The sequence below is a fragment of the Carassius gibelio genome, chromosome B23 (genome assembly GCF_023724105.1).
Source record: "Carassius gibelio isolate Cgi1373 ecotype wild population from Czech Republic chromosome B23, carGib1.2-hapl.c, whole genome shotgun sequence".
Classification (NCBI taxonomy): domain Eukaryota; kingdom Metazoa; phylum Chordata; class Actinopteri; order Cypriniformes; family Cyprinidae; genus Carassius; species Carassius gibelio.
The window spans coordinates 8914273-8934879 of NC_068418.1; the positions used below are offsets into that span (position 1 = coordinate 8914273).

At 36.7% G+C, this 20607-nt stretch overlaps 1 protein-coding gene across 11 annotated transcripts; it reads left to right on the plus strand.

The window, feature by feature from the left end:
• The first annotated feature begins 3439 nt into the window (after window positions 1-3439).
• LOC128011660 (carcinoembryonic antigen-related cell adhesion molecule 5-like) lies at window positions 3440-19677 on the plus strand. 11 transcript variants are annotated; one of them, XM_052594314.1, is made up of 20 exons: window positions 3445-3567; window positions 3689-3730; window positions 5804-6079; window positions 6371-6661; window positions 6967-7221; window positions 7424-7699; window positions 8429-8695; window positions 8775-9047; window positions 9357-9611; window positions 9789-10067; window positions 10806-11072; window positions 11152-11442; window positions 12046-12300; window positions 15860-16123; window positions 16357-16458; window positions 17646-17702; window positions 17811-17864; window positions 18091-18159; window positions 18441-18488; window positions 19076-19677. In XM_052594314.1, exons 1-20 carry the CDS (start codon window positions 3537-3539, stop codon window positions 19081-19083), a joined length of 3660 nt encoding a protein of 1219 aa, XP_052450274.1. In that variant the 5' UTR covers window positions 3445-3536; the 3' UTR covers window positions 19084-19677. The 11 variants fall into 11 exon arrangements, with proteins under 11 accessions (XP_052450285.1, XP_052450276.1, XP_052450284.1 ...); XM_052594315.1 differs by having other exon boundaries at window positions 3496-3567; window positions 3695-3730; XM_052594316.1 differs by lacking the exon at window positions 10806-11072 and having other exon boundaries at window positions 3442-3567.
• The last annotated feature ends 930 nt before the right edge of the window (window positions 19678-20607 follow it).

Consider the following 20607-nt stretch of genomic DNA (forward strand, 5'->3'; position numbering starts at 1 on the left):
GGAGCACCCTCACTGGGCAGCACACCAAATATGCATACTATACTTCTAAACATCTTTATTTGCAACCACCGTCTGGGGCTTCTGACTCGCGGTATGTAAGTATGATCATTCAAACAAATGCAGACACCGAATTATGTTTACACAGCGTGATACACAATGCATCGCTTAATAAGACATGTAAGACATGATAAGACGTGTAGGTCATTATAACCGGTATTTATGTCCCCACTGGATGGAACAAATGCCTTGCTTATCTTTTTTATTTTTATTTTCTTGTCGTGCTGGGACACACGTCATCACAGTATGGTGAGGGGCGAAACATTCTTGAGGCAATCGTCCAATCACAATGCACTGGATAGCTGGCCAATCAGAGCACACACTGATTTTCAGAACTTAAAAAAAAAAAAAAAAACATTTCAGAAGGCGGGGCATAAAGGAGAAAAAATAATGTACAGTATGTGGAAAATAATGTTTTTTTTTTTTTTTTTATCTTTAACTGCAGAAACACATTTCATTACAGAAAATAATGTTCTTTTTAGCAACATCTTATGACCACCTCAATAGACGAAACAGTAGCATGGCCAAGTTTGAATATGTAATATGTTGTCTTATCTGCCACCAAAGTTTTTAAACAGATTTTTGAACAAGCTTTCACTGATGTTCTCAGCAAATACAGCATACTACCGATGAAACCATTTACTAAGAACACTGATGACCATATGTACCATTAGTCATAGACTACCAATAGTGTGCTATTCAACTTTTGCTGATATTGTGGGATAGCATCTATGCATTAAACTACTACTATTGTCTCTTGATTAACAATGGTGATGCATTAGCTCTGGCCATAATAAGGTTTAATACAGAATCAGTTCCGCTAATTTTCCCCATGACTCACATCTGTGAAAGATTAAACATGATAAATAAGATAAAAAAAAAATAATGTGTTGTACTGACTACAGATAATTTATTAACTTTAACTTAAAAAAAAAACTTGCCTTTGGTACATATATCAATTAGAGGCCTCACAAAACTTCTATATTTAATATGACAAAAACAACAGAGGACTGGTTCTCGTAGTCACTGAGGGTCTGTGCTGATGGCTATCATGTTGATGAGGTTTTCACAGTGGCTTGTCTAGTTGTCTTGGTCTCTACTGAAGGTCATGGCTGTTGCTTAAACTGATATATATATGTATGCCTTCCAAACAATGCTAGGAGGTTTGTTCCAGAGTTAGGGTGGTAAGTAGGAAAACACTCATTCCAGGAACTAATCGGGAAAAGGATGTACCACCACAGATCAGGTGGCCAGAATATTGAGACTGCAGTATATTTAAAGTAAGAGATCTAAACCTTTTAGAGCTTTGTAAATAGTCTGCAGGATTTTAAAATATATGCAATGTTTCTAAAGTGAGCCAACACTGTGCTGACAGAACCAATTATATGATAATATGATATAATATAATATGATCATACTGTACTTCCTCTAAATCTGGTGCAAATAAGGACCAAGGCAGAGCTGGAGAGAAAGAGGACCCTGACTGGGCTAAAGGGTTAGAGGGATGAGGTGCAGATGTAGTGAGGTAAATAAATAAATACAAATAAAATGACTCATGTTGCTCTTGAGAGAACAGCCGTTTAGAGGTAGTTTCTGGTTAATGATGTCACAGAATTTACCGGTAATTTGAAACTGATGTGTGAATGGTGTCATGGCCTGTGTGAACAGTCCATTTTTGAATTTACCGGTAAAGTTCCACTCATTTTACTGGAATTACCTGTGCACATCTGTGCTCTGCAACATTTAGCAGTAGCATACAAATGTAATGTAATATTGTCATGGAGTGAACGCAGCATCAGCTGTGAGACTTTTTGTCAAGATCTCAGATGAGTACATATTTATTTTAGGTGAAATTAGCATTTGCTCGTATCACTTAATTAGAAGCACCACATTAAATCGTGTCGTCTGTTATAGGGACTACTAAACAGACAGCATTTCAAAATGCAAAGTATTGAAAACAAAATTAAAGCTCTGTAACATTTGCATTTTACAACACTGTAAGTGTGTTTCTTTAGGCATTCAACAGTTTGACACATACTTGTGGTCTTCATGCTCACTTGAACACTTGTGCCAAACACAGGAAATACATCATACAAGTAGTCAAGTGGTCAAGTGCAAAGACCACAAGTGTAGGTACTTGGACAGAGCATGCGTATTTGTTTTTTTTTTGTTTTGTTTTTTTTATTGTTTTGCAAATGTCACTTTAGGGGCTCGTAGCTATCAGATGACAGTTTAGCCTGTCTGTCTGCTTCTTGACTTGGCTCCCAGTTGGTCAAATACCAACTCTTAGACGATGTGCCATGCTTGAGAGAAGAGCGGCAGGAAGTATGAAGAGGTCTGCCCCAAACATTCGTCCAATTGTCTTTCAAACCTATAATATACTGCTGGCACAACTTAGACATCCAGCCATTGAATGATGACAGTCCACTATGCATTTCTTCACCAGAGCATAACACAAAAGTCTCTGATATTGTACTTGCACGTACACACCTGTGATTGTTTGTTAAAGTCTGACATCAAAAGTCTTGCAAAGAACAGCAACACCCTTTAAAGTACTGTTGTTCCCAGCCATGGGTTTTCATATCTCAACCTTTTAAATGTGTGAATATTCTTGACATCACTTCTGTGCTGTTTTTTGAGCAAATGGTTTGCATTTGTTGCAGCCCCACCTTTAGCATGATTGTTTAAAGCCTCTGCTCACAGGATGTTGGTTCACCACACATCAGATCGGGAGGCTTAAGAAGAAAAAAATGGCTTTCCACCTTTAACTGTTTGAAACTGTGAGTTATAAAAACATCTGATGAAAACTTTTTGGTTTCAAACTGAAATGTGATTAAAGTGCACTGTAAAGAGAAAGGCAAAAGCCTTCTTCAGCTGCAGTACACTTCAGTCCATCATTAATATAAAAAAAAAAATAATATGTGACAACAATCTTAATAATCTTTCCTCAAGACATTTCCTTCTATCTGTTGTTGATATGCACACATTTAATGTTCCTCTGGTTCAAAATAGAAGTGGGTGTTTCATAAATTCACATAATTTCTCATGTTTTCTAATGGCTGTCACCATCCAAAAGGGCTACTGACTCAACAAGACTGGAGGAACAAAGTAGTTCACATAAAATTTTGCATTCATCAACATTTTTTGAAACAAAGATGCACTGAAACCACACCCACAACACTTAAAACAGAAAGTAGAACAATAAAAAATTAAAAATAAAACTTCTTATGCTTTTTGAACACACTCATGTACCTACAAATTTTGGTTACATGATGTTACATTATTTTGTTAAATAATATTTCTGCACTTCTCACACAGAAACACAGCGCTGTAGGTTTATTCAGTTTTGTAGGTTGAATTGAAGTAGACGCGACATCATGGTTTCCTGTCAGTTTTCATTATAAGTGGTTATAACAGGAAGTTTCTTTCTCATGCAAGGTCTTTCTTCACTGCCGGCTCTGCTTTGACTAAAACTGCAAATGGAAAGGTTTAAAATCTTCCTTTTGACAGGTAGGATGTCATATTTGGTATTTTAATTATTAATACAATGGAAATCATAAAAACTAAAACTATACTATCACTATAATGCCTTTTCACGTTGAGATCTCTGAACCTTTGTGTTAATTTATAGTGGCAGTGTGTGTGCTAGTTACATCTCAAGAAAGCACTACTGGTGAGAATAACATTTTTATACTGGCTTTTGGTTTGAATGTTAACTCTTAACCCTTGTATTGTGTTCGGGGACAAATTATATGGTGATTTTTTTTTTTTTTTTAACTCCCTCAGCTCATTTTCTGTGAAGAACCCCCCCCCCCCCCCCCACACACACACACATATGTCTGGTCAGCTATCCTCACAGGAAACTTTCTGCATTTTTAGATTTTCAAGAAACTTAATTCTGTATAATTTATTAGCTTGTTTCCCCATGGGGACCTCAATTTAGGTTCCCACCGTGACACGAGTCACAGTCTGTGTGTATTCAGGTTTAAGTCCCCACCAGAATAGAAAAACAGGTACACACACACATTTATATAACATGCAACATGCAGGATGTTCGGGTTCCGGAGCAAGTAAAAGAGTGGAAATTTTAGGTCCTGTGTACCTTCACTCTGTCCTCTGTACTTTTCAGGGTCTGCTATTAGTATATGTATTTGTGTTTATGTGATGTTGTTTTTGTGACATATCAGGACACAACTCTGTATAATGACATGGGTATGACACAGGTATTACAAGGAGAGGGTGACTTATGAGGACATAACCCATTTCCTCATTTTTCAAAACGGTTATAAATCATACAGAATCAGTAATTATTATTATTTTTATTTTTTTGAGAAAGTAAAAATGCAGAAAGTTTCCTGTGAGGGTTAGGGTTAGGTGTAGGGCGATAGAATATACAGTTTGTACAGTATAAAAACCATTACGCCTATGGGATGAACCCACTTTTCACAAAAACAAACATGAGTGTGTGTTTGTATTTATGTGTGTTTATGTGTGTGTGTGTGTGTGTGTGTGTGTGAGAGAGAGAGAGATAGAGACTCTATTGTTTCTGTCCCTGACTGTCACGCTCGTGGACTGTGTGTCTTGTGTTTTACTTCCCATGTGCTTCTCTTGACCTAGTTTTCCGTGTTACATGCCCATATTTGGTTTCCTTCCTGTTCTGGTTCCTATTGTGTTTCACTGATCCCAGGTGTTTCTCGTTGAGACCCTCGTCTAGTCATGTATTTAAAGACTGTTCTGTGCCTTGGTTTTTGTTCGATGACTAACGTCAATTAGTCTGTTGTATGTGCTACATGTGTTTTCCTGCTTGCCCTGTGTTGGATGATTAAAGACTGCTGATAGAGTTTACCCCTCGTCTCCTCGCTCCTCACAGTAATGCAGCCTTGACACTGCCATTCCCGCGCAAGCTTGTAGCACTTTAATGCATAAATGTGTTCTAACAAAGGAAAAGGGCAGATATCAACCATATATGCTGTTTATATTGCTTATATTGTTTATAGTGTAATTGGAATGAAGTAAACATCTGTTGAGTTTTTTAACACACATTATGAATTGTGTTGAATTAAAATCCCAAAATTGCAGTGAGCCCACCAGACCCATGAGCACTGGCTGAGTAACAAAAATATGAACACCACACAAGGGTTAATGACTATTTTAATGGTTTTATTTTCAAGTTAAGAATTGTCTTTTAAACCTCTCTAACCTAAGGATTATTCATTCTCTAGATCCTCTGGAAAGATAAGCTTTTGTTGTTGAGAAATACATTAAACTACATTTAACAAAACTAAATAAATACATTTGGATATACACTACAAGATTCAAAAGTTTGGGGTCAGTACTATTTTTTTTATGTTTTTGAAAGATGTCTCTAGTGTTTACAGAGGCAACATTGATTTTTCTATTGAATATTTAATATTTTAAATATTTTTAGGCTAACTTATTTCTCTGATGGCAAAGCTGAATTTTCAGCATCATTTCTCAAGTCTTCAGTGTCATATGATCCTTCAGAAATCAGTATAATATGCTAATTTGGTGCTCAATAATAATCCGTTATTATCAATATAGAGTCATTTTGTTCAGTTGAATGCATCCTTCAAATATTAATATATTTTTTAAAATAAATAAAATAAAATAATTATTACTGACCACAAACTTTTGAACAGTAGTGTACATATAGGCTTAGTGTTAGTGTAAGTATATGCATTATCTGTTTGAACACAGTTTGGTTCATTTTCCTCTCTTCCTTCAGATCCACCTGTACCACAAATCCAGTCTGAATGGAGCGAAGCGTTTCATGGTGAAAAAGTCTCTTTGAAGTGTGTCATACAAGATTCAAACAGCTGGAATTATACGTGGTTCAAGGGCCTGAACGAGATTGTCTCCAATGATGAAACAAACATACAAGGAAACACTCTCACACTCTCGGTTCAGTCCGGTCATGGCGGGGTGTATGAGTGTCAAGCTGAGCTGCAGGACAGAAATGTGACGACTGCAAAAAGCCCACCGCATTCGTTAAGAGTCCATGGTAAGAATCTGTTTTCACTTTAGCTAAAAGCAGCATGTCATGGATATCATCATGTGTTACATTGTGAGACATATCTAATTTCAGAAAACAGTTCATTGGATTTGGGATATTTAAAAGATTAATGATAATTTAGTTTCAGCCCCACTTTATATTAAGTGACCTTAACTCGCTTTAAAAATAAAGGATTCAAAAGGGAGTTTTTGCAGTGATGTCAGAAGAACTAACTTTTGTTACATGTCCAGGAACAATCTTGGAAAATGTTTAATTCTTTCATGCTGTTTATCTGTGCAGAGCTGCCTAAACCAGAACTGTCAATCGTGTCTCAATGGAAAACATTTTACCCGACTGAAAAACTGACTCTGAAATGTTCAATCAAAGAAGATTCAAATAAATGGGACTATGAATGGTTTAGAAACGGAGCTCTGCTTTCCCAGGACAAGGACATTTCCTTTTCTGGAAACACACTCTCCATCAGCTCAGTTAATGTGGTTCATGCTGGACAGTACACCTGCAGAGGAAAACATCAGACGAGAAAGCCAGTGACTACAGGAAAAACTGAAGCTCTGCAACTTAATGTTCATGGTAAAACTACGTTTGATATTCTACTGCATGATTAATAAACATCAACGAGAGTGACAAGCACCCAGAATAGTTCAGTGAACAAACTGCTGAATTTTTGTAACTACTTTTGAAAATATGATATAGTGTGATTCATATAAAAGAAACAGTAAAGAGTACTCTCCTTTTGACAGCAGACAGACACTATTAGCAGCATGAGTCAGTTAATTTAGTCATGTTTAATAAAGAACAAAATGCACATGCAATTCTAGGCAGTTTCAGTTTGAAGGTGGTTTACTCTTTCTGATTTTTAACTCTGTGACTCTTAGATACCACTCCAAAGCCAACAATTACAAAAAATCAGTGGTTTGAGCCCTTCTACAGTAAGGAGCGAGTACAGCTTAATTGTAATATGCCAGGAGTTGGTTGGGAATATCACTGGTATAAAGGCTCAAATCGTCTGACCACAAGTCCAGAATTCACCATCGACTCAGTATCTGTCACTGACACTGGTAACTATCAATGCAAAGCACAGAGAGGAGACTTCTCAGTGGACAGTGAGACTCTACAAGTAAGAGTTCAAGGTGAGTTCATAATTTACCTCTTTATAATAATTTCCATGATGTAATATTCTTCCCGTCGTGCTTGCATTGAGTTTACAGTGCCTCTGTAATATTGCATTAATGTAATGTAAGGTAATGTAAGGTAATGCATTAACATGTTAGTATTAGGCTCTTTATTATCAATCAGGCTTTATTCATTCTCCTTTTTCCTCTCTTCCTTCAGATCCACCTAAACCACAAATCCAGTCTGAATGGACTGAAGCATTTCATGGTGAAAAAGTCTCTTTGCAGTGTGTCATACAAGATTCAGAAAGCTGGAAGTATACGTGGTTGAGGGACCAGAATAAGATTGTCTCCAGTGATGTAACAAACATAAAAGGAAACACTCTCACACTCTCGGTTCAGTCCGATCATGGCGGGGTGTATGAGTGTCAAGCTGAGCTGCAGGACAGAAATGTGATGACTGGTAAAAGCCCACCGCATTCGTTAACAGTCCATGGTAAGAATCTGTTTTCACTCTAGCTAAAAGCAGCATGTCATGGAAATCATAATGTGTTACATCTAATTTTAGAAAAAAGTTCCCTATTTTTTGGATGTTTAGAAGATTATTGATAATTTAGTTTCAGTCCCACTTTATATTAGGTGACCTTAACTCGCTTTAAAAATAAAGTATTCAAAGGGAGTTTTTGCAGTGATGTCATAGAAGAACTAAAAATCTAAAGAAACATTTCAGATAGGTCTTTTTTGACAGGATGTTCAAGGTTCTTCATTGAACCATTGATGCAAATATAGAGCCTTTATATTTAAGACTGTACTGTGTTCTGCTATTGAGGTGGGACAGGGGTAAAGTCATGGACAGGTTTTGTGGTATGGGTAGGTTTAAGGCTTGGTAAAAGTATAAGGGTCTTTTGACGATCCTGCACCCCTCTCTCCACCCAAAGCTTTCCTGTCATCACTCTACTGTCCTAGAAATTCATTACAGTAAAAAAGTGTACACAATAAGTGCATTGTACCAAATGATCACTTTAAATGTAATAGTTAAGGCCACCTAATATAAAGTGTGACCTCAGTTTTAACACTGTGTATTTTATAATTATTTAAGACTGAGTTTGGTGCTGTTTATTACCAGCCTCACTTTAGGCAAATGTTTATTGGTGTTTACATTAAAATCATATCATTTGCATAACTATAATTGTCTTGGTCATTAATTCTAAACATAATTTTAAAGGACCACAGCCAACAATCGTTCTGAAGCAAGATCCATCATACCCAGAGATCTACACTGGAGAACAAGTCAGACTCAATTGTAGTATTCAAGAGAAGACTTCAAAATGGCAATATATTTGGGAAAAAGATTCACGGCAAGTAAACACTGACCCCAGCAATCCAGTTTACACAATTCAATCTGCTTCACTCTCTGAAAACGGAGAATACACTTGTCAAGTAAGAAGGGGAGAGAAGACATCATCAAAGTCTAGAAAGCTGACAGTAAAAGGTAATATTTTGATTTGATGATGATGTTCAGGGAAAATGCTGGAGAATGTTCATTTCTGTTATGCTGTTTATCTGTGCAGATCCACCTAAACCAGAACTGTCAATCATGTCTCAATGGAAAACATTTTACACGACTGAAAAACTGACTCTGAAATGTTCAATCAAAGAAGATTCAGATAAATGGGACTATGAATGGTTTAAAAACGGAGCTCCGCTTCCCTCTTCTGGAAGCACACTCTCCATCAGCTCAGTTAATGTGGTTCATGCTGGACAATACACCTGCAGAGGAAAACATCAGACGAGAAAGCCAGTGACTACAGGAAAAACTGAAGCTCTGCAACTTCATGTTCATGGTAAAACTATATGAACTTTTGATATTCTACTGCATGATTAATAAACATCAACGAAAGGGACAAGCACCCAGAATAGTTCAGTGAAGAAACTGCTGAATTTTTGTAACTACTTTTGAAAATATGATATAGTGTGATTCATATAAAAGAAAGAATAAAGAGTACTCTTCTTGACAGCAGACAGACACTATTAGCAGCATGAGTCAGTTAATTTAGTCATGTTTAATAAAGAACAAAATGCACATGCAATTCAAGGCAGTTTCTGTTTGAAGGTGGTCTACTCTTTCTGATTTTTAACTCTGTGACTCTTAGATACCACTCCAAAGCCAACAATTACAAAAAATCAGTGGTTTGAGCCCTTCTACAGTAAGGAGCGAGTACAGCTTAATTGTAATATGCCAGGAGTTGGTTGGGAATATCACTGGTATAAAGGCTCAAATCGTCTGACCACAAGTCCAGAATTCACCATCGACTCAGTATCTGTCACTGACACTGGTGACTATCAATGCAAAGCACAGAGAGGAGACTTCTCAGTGGACAGTGAGACTCTACAAGTAAGAGTTCAAGGTGAGTTCATAATTTACCTCTTTATAATAATTTCCATGATGTAATATTCTTCCCGTCGTGCTTGCATTGAGTTTACAGTGCCTCAGTAAAGTAAAGGTAATGCGTCAACATTATTATATTAGGCTCATTATTATCTATCAGACCTCATTCACCCTCCTTTTTCCTCTCTTCCTTCAGATCCACCTAAACCACAAATCCAGTCTGAATGGACTGAAGCATTTCATGGTGAGAAAGTCTCTTTGCAGTGTGTCATACAAGATTCAGAAAGCTGGAAGTATACGTGGTTCAGGGACCAGAACAAGATGGTCTCGAAAGATGGAACAATTATCATGATAGGAAACACTCTCACACTCTCGGTTCAGTCCGATCATGGCGGGGTGTATGAGTGTCAAGCTGAGCTGCAGGACAGAAATGTGATGACTACAAAAAGCCCAGCGCATTCGTTAAGAGTCCATGGTAAGAATCTGTTTTCACTCTAGCTAAAAGCAGCATGTCATGGATATGTTGTTACATTGTGAGACATATCTAATTTCAGAAAACAGTTCATTGAATTTGGGATGTTAAGAAGATTCATGGTAATTTAAGAGTTTTGATCCCACTTGATATTAAGTGACCTTAACTCGCTTTAAAAATAAAGTTTCCAAAAGGGAGTTTTTGCAGTGATGTCATAGAAGAACTAAAAATGTAAAAAAAACTTTGCTGAAAGTTTTTTGCAAGGATGTTTAAGGTTCTTCATGGAACCACTGATGCAAATAAAGAACCTTTATTTCTAAGTGTACTGTGTTCCTGCATTGCAAAACAATTTTTTTGCTGTTTTTGAGGTGGGACAGGGGTAAAGTTATGGACAGGTTTGGTGGAATGGGTAGGTTTAAGGTTGATGATCCTGCACCCCTCTCTCCACCCAAAGCTTTACTCTCATCACTCTACTGTCCTATCCAAATAAAGAAGGCATGAAAGCCCCCCCAAAATAACTTATGTTCACAATAAGTGCATTGTACCAAATGATAAATTTAATATAGTAGTTAAGGCAACCTAACTTTAACACTGTGTATTTTATAATTATTTAAGACTGAGTTTGGTGCTGTTTCTTACCAGCCTCACTTTAGGCGAATGTTTATTGGTGTTTACATTAAAATCATATCATTTGCATAAATATAATTGTCTTGGTCATTAATTATAAACATATTTTTAAAGGACCACAGCCAACAATCGTTCTGAAGCAAGATCCATCATACCCAGAGATCTACACTGGAGAACAAGTCAGACTCATTTGTAGTATTCAAGAGAAGACTTCAAAATGGCAATATATTTGGGAAAAAGATTCACGGCAAGTAAACACTGACCCCAGCAATCCAGTTTACACAATTCAATCTGCTTCACTCCCTCAAAACGGAGAATACTCTTGCCAAGTAAGAAGGGGAGAGAAGACATCATCAAAGTCTAGAAAGCTGACAGTAAAAGGTAATATTTTGATTTGATGATGATGTTCAGGGAAAATGCTGGAGAATGTTCATTTCTGTTATGCTGTTTATCTGTGCAGAGCCACCTAAACCAGAACTGTCAATCATGTCTCAATGGAAAACATTTTACCCGACTGAAAAACTGACTCTGAAATGTTCAATCAAAGAAGATTCAGATAAATGGGACTATGAATGGTTTAGAAACGGAGCTCCGCTTTCCCAGGACAAGGACATTTCCTTTTCTGGAAACAAACTCTCCATCAGCTCAGTTAATGTGGTTCATGCTGGACAGTACACCTGCAGAGGAAAACATCAGACGAGAAAACCAGTGACTACAGGAAAAACTGAAGCTCTGCAACTTCATGTTCATGGTAAAACTACTTTTGAAAATATGATTTTTTATTTATTTACCCTCAACAAATGGAAGTGAAATGTGACAACAAGCCCCTTAGGTGGGGTACATTGTAACATGAGCATATGACAGATTAAAATGATATCTAATCTAATACAAAAAATATACAACACAAACTAAAATATTTTGTCAATAAAATAAAATTATTGCCTGTTTATTTTTATTTATTATTTTTTTTAAATACATTTTTTATTCAATCATTGAATAACCCTTACAATAATCACAAGTTCCAGGATTAATTTTCTTATAAATGTTTTACCAGCAACCAAAACAGTAGCAATAGCATGTCAGTTGTACACATTTTTTTATGTTAATTTTAATACATATATTTTAAAACATGATTATGTAAAACAAACACAAAGATGCAAATAGTTCCTAAAGCTGGTTTAGCTTCTTTATTGTTTGTAATTAGAGCATGGAAACTGTCAGTGTGTGTAGCTTTCTGGTCATGTTGAACTCAGTTCATTTAGCAGCAGATCTAGAACAACAAGCACAAGCAACTCAAGACAGTTACTGTTTGAAGGTGGTTAGCTGTTTCTAATTTTACCTCTGTTACTTCTAGACATAACCCCAAAAGCAGACATTTCAAAACATCAGTGGTTTGAGTTTTTCTACACTGAGGAACGAGTCCATCTTAATTGTACTATGTCAGGAGTTGGCTGGCAATACCAGTGGTATAAAGGCTCATCTCCTCTGATCAAAAATGCAGAATTGGCCTTCAGCTCAGTATCTCACACTCACATTGGTGACTATCACTGCAAAGCACAGAGAGGAGATTTCTCAGTGAACAGTGAGACTCTACAAGTGCAAGTTCAAGGTAAGTTGTGTCCATAACTACATCTTTTGGCCATTTCATTTAGGATATAACCATGGCAGTGCACTTAACACGTTTAAAAAAAGCTGACATGTTAAAGAAACAGTTCACCCTAAATAATAGGAAAATTCATTTTACACTCATGTCATGTCAATTCTGACATGTATGACTTTCCTCTTCTCTGGAACACAAAATATATTTTGATATCAATTAAAAATGTCCATACAGGCTTTATAGATCCCATTATCGAATTGGCATACACAAACCAATTTAATAGAATGCACTGATGACGTATCATGTCTGTGTGAACAGAGTGCACAGAGGTTTGCAAATACATACGTTGACAGGCAGGTAGGACATCGTAACAAAGACCTCGGACCGATAAATATGATTAGATAAACATTTTATGGTCCTGCGCCTTCCAGAGACAATATAAATATGAATACTGCTCAAACAAATTTAAGGAACACTTTGAAAACACATCAGATCTCAATTTGGAAAAGTATCAGGCTGGATATCTACACTGATTTGGACTGGGTGACATGTTAGGAACGAAAGAATGCCACATACTGTAGTTTGATGGAAATAAAAATGATCAACCTATAGAGGGCTGAATTCAAAGACACCCCAAAAAATGTAAGTGAAAAAATGAAGCAGCAGGCTAGTTCATTTTGCTGAAATTTCATTGCAGCAACTCAAAATGGAACTCAGTAATTTGTATGGCTCCCATGTGCTTGTATGCATGCCTGGAAATGTCAGGGCATGCTCCTAATGAGATGACGGATGGTGTCCTGGGGTATTTCCTCCCAGATCTGTACCAGGGCATCACTGCTCTCCTGGTCAGTCTGAGGTGAAACCTGGCGCCGTCGAATGGACCAAAATATAATGCCCTAGAGGTGTTTTATTAGAATAGGTCAGGTGAGCATGGGGGCTATTCAATGGAGTCAGTTCCTTTATCCTCAACAAACTGCCTGCATACTCTCTGTTAAAATAAAAGCATTAAAGTAATTGCGGCGATTTGATCTGGTTGGGCTATGGAGCAGAGGAGATAGGTACCCAGGATGGAAAATGACACAGACACAAGTTGTGCAGTTCACTCAAGGTTCAAGCTTTATTATCTAGGGGTACATATATATAGTCTAACAGAAGTGAAAGATTGGACAAAACAGAAGTGACATATAAAGCAATGTCTCATGACCAGTGGGTAGTGTCTAAATCCTTAAAATACAAGAGGCACAGGCTGTTCTAGAACTCACACTCTCGCCACATGATGCTGAGCATTGTTGTGCACCAGAAGGAACCCAGGACCTACCGGACCAGCATAGGGTCTGACAATGGTCCAAGGATTTCATCCTTATATCCAGTGGCAATCAGGGTGCCATTGTCTACATCACTGACCCACCACCAAACTTGTCATGCTGAACGATGTTACAGGCAGCATAACATTCTCCTTGGCTTCTCCAGAACCCTTCAGGTCTGTCACATGTGCTCTGGTTGAACTTGCTCTCATCTGTGAAAGCACAGGGAGCCAGTGGTGGACCTGTCAATTCTGGTGTTCAATGGCAAATGCCAGTCGAGCTCCACGGTGCCAGACATTGAGCCCTCAGGCCACCCTCATGAAGTCTGTTTGTTTCGTCAGAGACATTCACACCAGTGGCCGGCTGGAGGTCATTGTGAAGAGCTCTGGCAGTGCTCCTGATGTTACTCCTTGCACAAAGGAGCAGATACCGGTCCTGCTGATGGGTTAAGGACCTTCTACAGCCCTGTCAACCTTTCCTTGAGTAATCTCCTGAAATCTCCTGAGCTCCTGAGTCTGTGCTAGGAGACACAGCAAACCTTCTGGCAATGGCACATATTGATGTGCCATCCTGGCGTAGTTGGACTGCCTGTGCAAACTCTGTAGGATCCAGTTATTGGGTCTTGCTATCAGTAGTGACACTGACCCTAGCCAAATGCAAAACTAGTGAAAAACTGTCAGAAAAGATGAGTAGGAGAAAAAATGTCAGTGGCCACTTGCTATAAAACCATTTCTGTTTTGGGGGTCTTTGCCCATCTAGTGCACCTATTATTATTTTTATTAACACCAAAGCAGCTGAAACTTATTAACAACCCTGCTCTGCTACTTAACTGACCAGGGATGTGTTTCCCAAATGCATTGTAAGCTTAAAGTTACAGGTTGTAGGACCTGCCACTAGAGGGCGCACTATCAAAACAATAACAATCACGTGGTTTGATGATGCTAAAAAGGAGCGTGGGATGATGGGATTTGTTGTCTTCTACCCAACCGCTGAGGGCCATCAATAGGGCTTGGGCGCCGAGTTGCATTCTGGGGCGTGGCGGCCCTGTTGCTAGCCTCGCGAATGTAAACATACAGCAATTTGAACGAGAAGAGATGAGTAGAGAAAGAAAAAAAGATGTTAAAATCGCGAAAATGTTGTGGGATTTATAGGGATACGCTAAATATGGATAACAGGGACCGGTATGTGGACAAAATCGGCACTATTAACGGTTTGGATCCATATGAAATTCCCAACAAATAGTGGAGTACCGACGGAGACTTGCTGCCGCAATTTTGCATTACAGATATCTTCGGCTACCTTGTTTGTTTTGTGAGCGCCTACACTTCAGAATAGTTCTGAAGCTACAAGTCATTGAAGTCTTATTTACAGTTCACAAATGGATGGGTATTTTCCTGTAAAATATCCTGTTAGCTCTTCATTTGGACCTGTCAAGTCTCTGTGTTGTTGTCCTGTTGCTACTCCTTGCCCTTCCAGCGAAACAGCTGTTTTCAAAGCATTGTTTTTCTTACTTGAAAGCAACCTTAGCGTGATGCTGGGTTTTTTAAGATAGCGTGGTTGCTGTGAGCACATGATTTCACGCAAATCTGTAACTAAAGTCACGTTAGACCTAGCTTCACAAATCGCTTAACGTTAGTTAATGCAGCAGTTTTGTAGTTCGAATTTTTTATGTCAGCAGAGGGATAGCAACAAAAAGACGAATGTTGAAATTTCCCGTATTTTGGATAAGTAACCCAATAAATTTCCCTTATTTTCAATGTTGACTTAAGCTATAGAAATGAATATTCAGATGTTATGGTCTGCGTGGTCGCGCCTCCAAGCAGGAAAGTGATGTAAAGTTAATCCATTCTCATTTTGTTTTCCCCATGGTGAATATGTTGCGCTATTACACCCCATAATACAGCAATGGTTTACCATGGTTGAAATAGATTTTTAATTAATCAAATTAAGACACACGGATGAGAGGGAGTATGTCTAAACACTACGCAGTAGCCCGAGTAGCAGTAAAGGAGGCTACCAACGTATTTTACTGCAAATATCTTACAAATTGTACCTTTAATGCTCCACAGAAGAAAGAAAGTCATACAGGTTTGGAACAAAATAAAGTTGAGTAAATGATGCCAGAATCCCTTTAAAAGTGGTTTTGAATAACGTTAGTTACTAAAACTACTAAATGTAAAAGCATTAAAGGTACTGATTCAAAGGCTCACTATGAAATCTATTTTATTTAACAGTGATAAAGTAACATATTACTTTGCTCGTAGCTCGTCCAGCTGTCTCTCTGAGTCTGGAGACTGAACTGGGCGACATTATGACTGGTGACATGACTCTGAGGTGTAACGTCTCAGACGGCAGACAGTGGAACTACACCTGGTTCATGAACGGACAGCAGCTCAACGAAACCTCAGATCTACTCAAAAGGAAAGGAAATGAGGAAACAATCAAAAGTGAATTCAAGTGCAAGGGAATAAACACAGAGAGACCTCTGTACTCCGCTCTGAGTGACGGCTTCATAGCCAATAATATCAGTGAGTCATGGGAATATTTATTATTAACTAATAAATACAGTGTATGTATGTGAATAAACTGTACATTAGAACAATGTCAGACAATCTTCATGACCTTCAAGATTAAAAAACAAGAAATAACTATTATAATCTTTTAGTCATGTTGTCATTGAGATAATATATTCTGTGAACATGAGAGACAAAACTTAAAAAACTTTTTTATCTAAATGTGTGCATTTTTCTTATTATTACAGTATTCAAAAGGAAGATCCTGCTGGCCATCTCCTTATGTCTCGTCTGCTGTATTGTAATCCTGATCATTGGATGCATCGTTCTAAAAATCACCCGTAAACCAGGTACAATCAGATATTAATACATACACTTCTGAAATTAAGCTTCTTAATACTGTTGGCCTTTGCATGCAGTGACTGTCCTTGTGTCGCTCATTGCTCAGACTTACTGCAAATATTATAGGACCACTTCTGTTTACACTTGGTTTAAGTTTCTCAATATACGCACATGTTTGTGTAAACAAGGGTTTATAGTTGGTCTAAACAGCGCCAGTCTACTATAATTTACACTCAGTGTAAACACCATTCACCATCTAGTACACTTAGTGTAAATAACTGCTTGCCTGAAAATATAAAAATGCTTTTAAACACTTTAACCCATTGATGTGGATTCAGCCATTTTCAGTTTGTTCTCATACACTGTCATTCAAAAGTGTCTTCTGCTCACCAAGGCTTTGTTCAGTTACCGTCTTTTTTAAGTCTATCTGCGTCTGTTTTACATTGTTATCCTTTGGAGTAAACTGTGTTGTCGAGTGCTTCAGTGTAGTGAAGCCTCTCCTCCATTGACATCCACTCAAAAAAAATAAAAAATAAAAAACACACTCTGCTCTTCTTCCCCACATACTGCCAGACAAGAAGTGTTAGCTTTTTCAATTTGAATGTGTGTTAAAATGTAACGTATTCCTTGAATTTTCATCATCATTACTCCAGAAATCATTCAAATATGCTGATTTGCTGCACTTATTACAGTATCAATTATTATCAATGCTAAAAACAGTTCTGCTGTTTTGGTAGAAACCATGATACATTTTCAGGATACTTTCATGAATAGAAAGTTCAAAAGAACAGCATTTTTTCTTTGAAATATATTCTTTTTATTCTTTTGTGACATCTGTGACTATTGATCTATTTAATGCAAATCTCACATAAACCAAATGTTAAATCAGTCATGTACCTAAAAACACAATGACACATAAAGAGGACAGTCATATAGAGTTATGGGTAAGGGTCAAGCCTCACTTATGCTTGATTTAGTGTCACATCACACATTATGGTTAAAAAGATCTGTCCACCGTAATAGACGTCAGGGTTAATTTATTGTTGTGACTGCCTAACATGACTACATTTTACACTTAGCATTAGCTTGTGTGTTTTGAATTACATTTTACATACAGTAAACTATATGTAAAATGTAACTCTGTATAAACACTTTATAAATATTTCGTACAAAAATGTTAATTTCTTCTCATCAGAGGTCAAAGAGACGGCACAAGACGACTTGTTTTTCTCGATGACAGACTCCAAGATCCGTAAGTTTTACTCTCTCTCTGTGAGTGTGTGTGTGTGTGTGTGTGTGCGCGCGTGTGCGTGTAAAATTTCTCTGCATCTACATACATATGTGTCTGATTGCTCTGCAGAAGCTGCTTCACCCATGAAGGAGTACATGGACAACAGTCCGACAGAGCTGGAGGGTATGTGCTTTTACTGACAATTACAATCAAAGCAGTCTGCAAACATTATACTCAATATAACCTCAAACTACTGTAACAATATTAAGTGACAAACTATTACTCAACAAGTGAACAGATTCTCTGGCCTTTTTAATAATTTAGCTTCTTTTACAAGTCAAAAGTATGATTTTGTATATTTAAACTACTGTGAAAGTAATCCCCCCACTCTCTCTCTGTTATGATTCAGAATGTCAGGAAAAAGAAGAACTGATCACTGATCGTACTTCAGCCGTTCAAGAGGATGCTGTGATTAAAGGTAAGACACCCTAGAAATCAGACATTTTACTGTATAGTACATATAAATAAATAAATAAATAAATAAATAAATAAATAAATAAATAAATAAAATCTGTGATGGTGAATTGCCTGTATTTTGATTTTTGTACTTCATTGTGTTGTGTTTTAGGGTTAACTGATATTAATATTTTTTGTACATCAAATTCAGTATTATGATAAAGTTTCAGAGCTACAAGTCTATTGCACAATCTAAAAAAAAAATGCATTATGACAAATGACTCTCACATTTTTCTGTTAAAGATGAAGAAACGCCGGCGTCAGAAGCCAATGGCCTGATATCATTTAAAGGTAAATTATGTAAATTATTAATTAAACTATCATTGAGAAACTATCATAGTCATTTTCATTCTTATATTTTTTGTTTTCATTTAGATTTTTGTTAAAGTTTTAGTAATTGTTTGTATGTTTTTTCGTCTTTTTAGTATTGTTATAATTATTATTTTATTGTATTGTATTTTATGTAAGAAGAGTTCAGATGCAAAATCCTCTAAGTGTCATCTGAAATTTGTATCTAAAAATTGACATTTTTACAGTATGTTTAGGCTCAGTAATTTTACCTTAATGGTAATGAATAGGTCATTTTCTATGCAATTAATGTGAAATAAAAACTTAATAAATAAATGTGAAATAAAAACTTTAAACTGTTGGTAAAACTGCTCATTTAGAAGAAAACTTCAGATGACAATTAGAGGCTTTTGCATGGGATCTCTTTATGTATATATGAATATACATTCATGTGTACAGTGGGATATCTCATAACATGACTCACTTTTAATTATAAAAGTATTAGCTTAAAGTATGAGATAAACAATTTCATGTGTGATAAACCCAAGAAACCAGATTCTGAGTTTACTGTCATGTTTCTGCCTCTCCAGGACTCTGAACCGTTTTACTAGCAATCACCATCATGATGAAGTTTCTGTATTTGCACGAGGCACAGCTAAATGACACACAGTATGCTGATTTTAAAATGACTGCATATAGCACGCCACTTTGTGAAGTGGCAGCTGCTCTTTTGTGTACTCTTAAAGGCTAAAAACCAGCTTGTTTACGGTTTCTAAAAATGTAAAACTGGACTGTGTTGTGGAGACATACAGCTGTAAATAAAGACAGTGAATGTAGAGCGGGATGAATGACAGACACCAAAACATTACAGTTATCAGAAGAAAGAAATCTTGCTGTATATATCTGTACATACCCATAACATCTGATTCATATTGCAAATATTACAACACAACACAACAGAAAACAAAAACTATTGATTTGTAATGCATCTACTGTAGTGGATAATTTTGTTATTGTAATTTATTTGCATGTTGAACAAAAGCTTTTACTTTTTCCTCTGTATAAGTGCCTTTTTTTTCATTTTGATCGAAGATCTTAAAAGTACTATTATGTTGTTTTTTTCTACCTATTAAAATCGTTTTAAGTGTTTTGATTCTGGATTATTTGCATTTAAATAAACATGTTTAGTTCATCGATGGAATGAATTATTGATCTTTCACTCATAATTATTAACAGGGTGTTCTCTTTTATAGTAGATACCTCTGTTGATTTATATTTACATTACGTTTTAATGCCTATAGGCTAAAAAAAAAATACAAATCTATCTATAGACAGATATATGATACTGGCAACACTGCAGGATTTGTAATATAAGAAAATAAAAATTAACATCTCTTACTTCACATCTGCTAGGAGTAAGCACTGACAGTCTTTTTTTTTTTTTTTTTTGCATCGCCGTTTAAATTCACTTCTACATTCTCATATGAGCAGTCAGCAGTCAGTCTAATCACATCCTGTAACAACAGAAGAGTAGACATCGCCATCTAGCGGTGAAATATAGTCTAATAAATAAACTAACGCGGACTAGTGATAAAAAGAAAGAAAGACAAAGACTGGGTGTTCTGGCTGATTAGTAAATCTCAGCAGAGAGAAAAATGTATCTTGACATAAATCAAAAGTCTGGAGCTAAAGCAGATTTGAATCCATTGTTGTGTTTCTGTAAACCGGGTCCTTTGTCAGTTTATTAGGTTATATATCAGACCATAAACTGATGCCCAGATACAGACTAAAAAAGAGAAATGAAATTAAAACCACACACACACACACACAAAAGAAATGCCATGTGGTTTGTGAAAGTCTCCAGTCTAGACCACAAGAACAAGACTCAGATCTGCACTTCTTAAAGGAACAGTTCACCCAAAAAACAAATCCATGTAGTTTTAACTTCTAAACTGTCTTTTCTGACCAGTTTTCATTTTGGGGTAAACTGGTCCATTAAAGCAACAAAGCAAGTACCTCCCATCTTTTGTCCCATCACAATATTTGAATCTCCTTCGCAAGCTTAATTCATTATCATACATTAAGTCTCTTCCTATTAACACACACACATCCACACAAATAC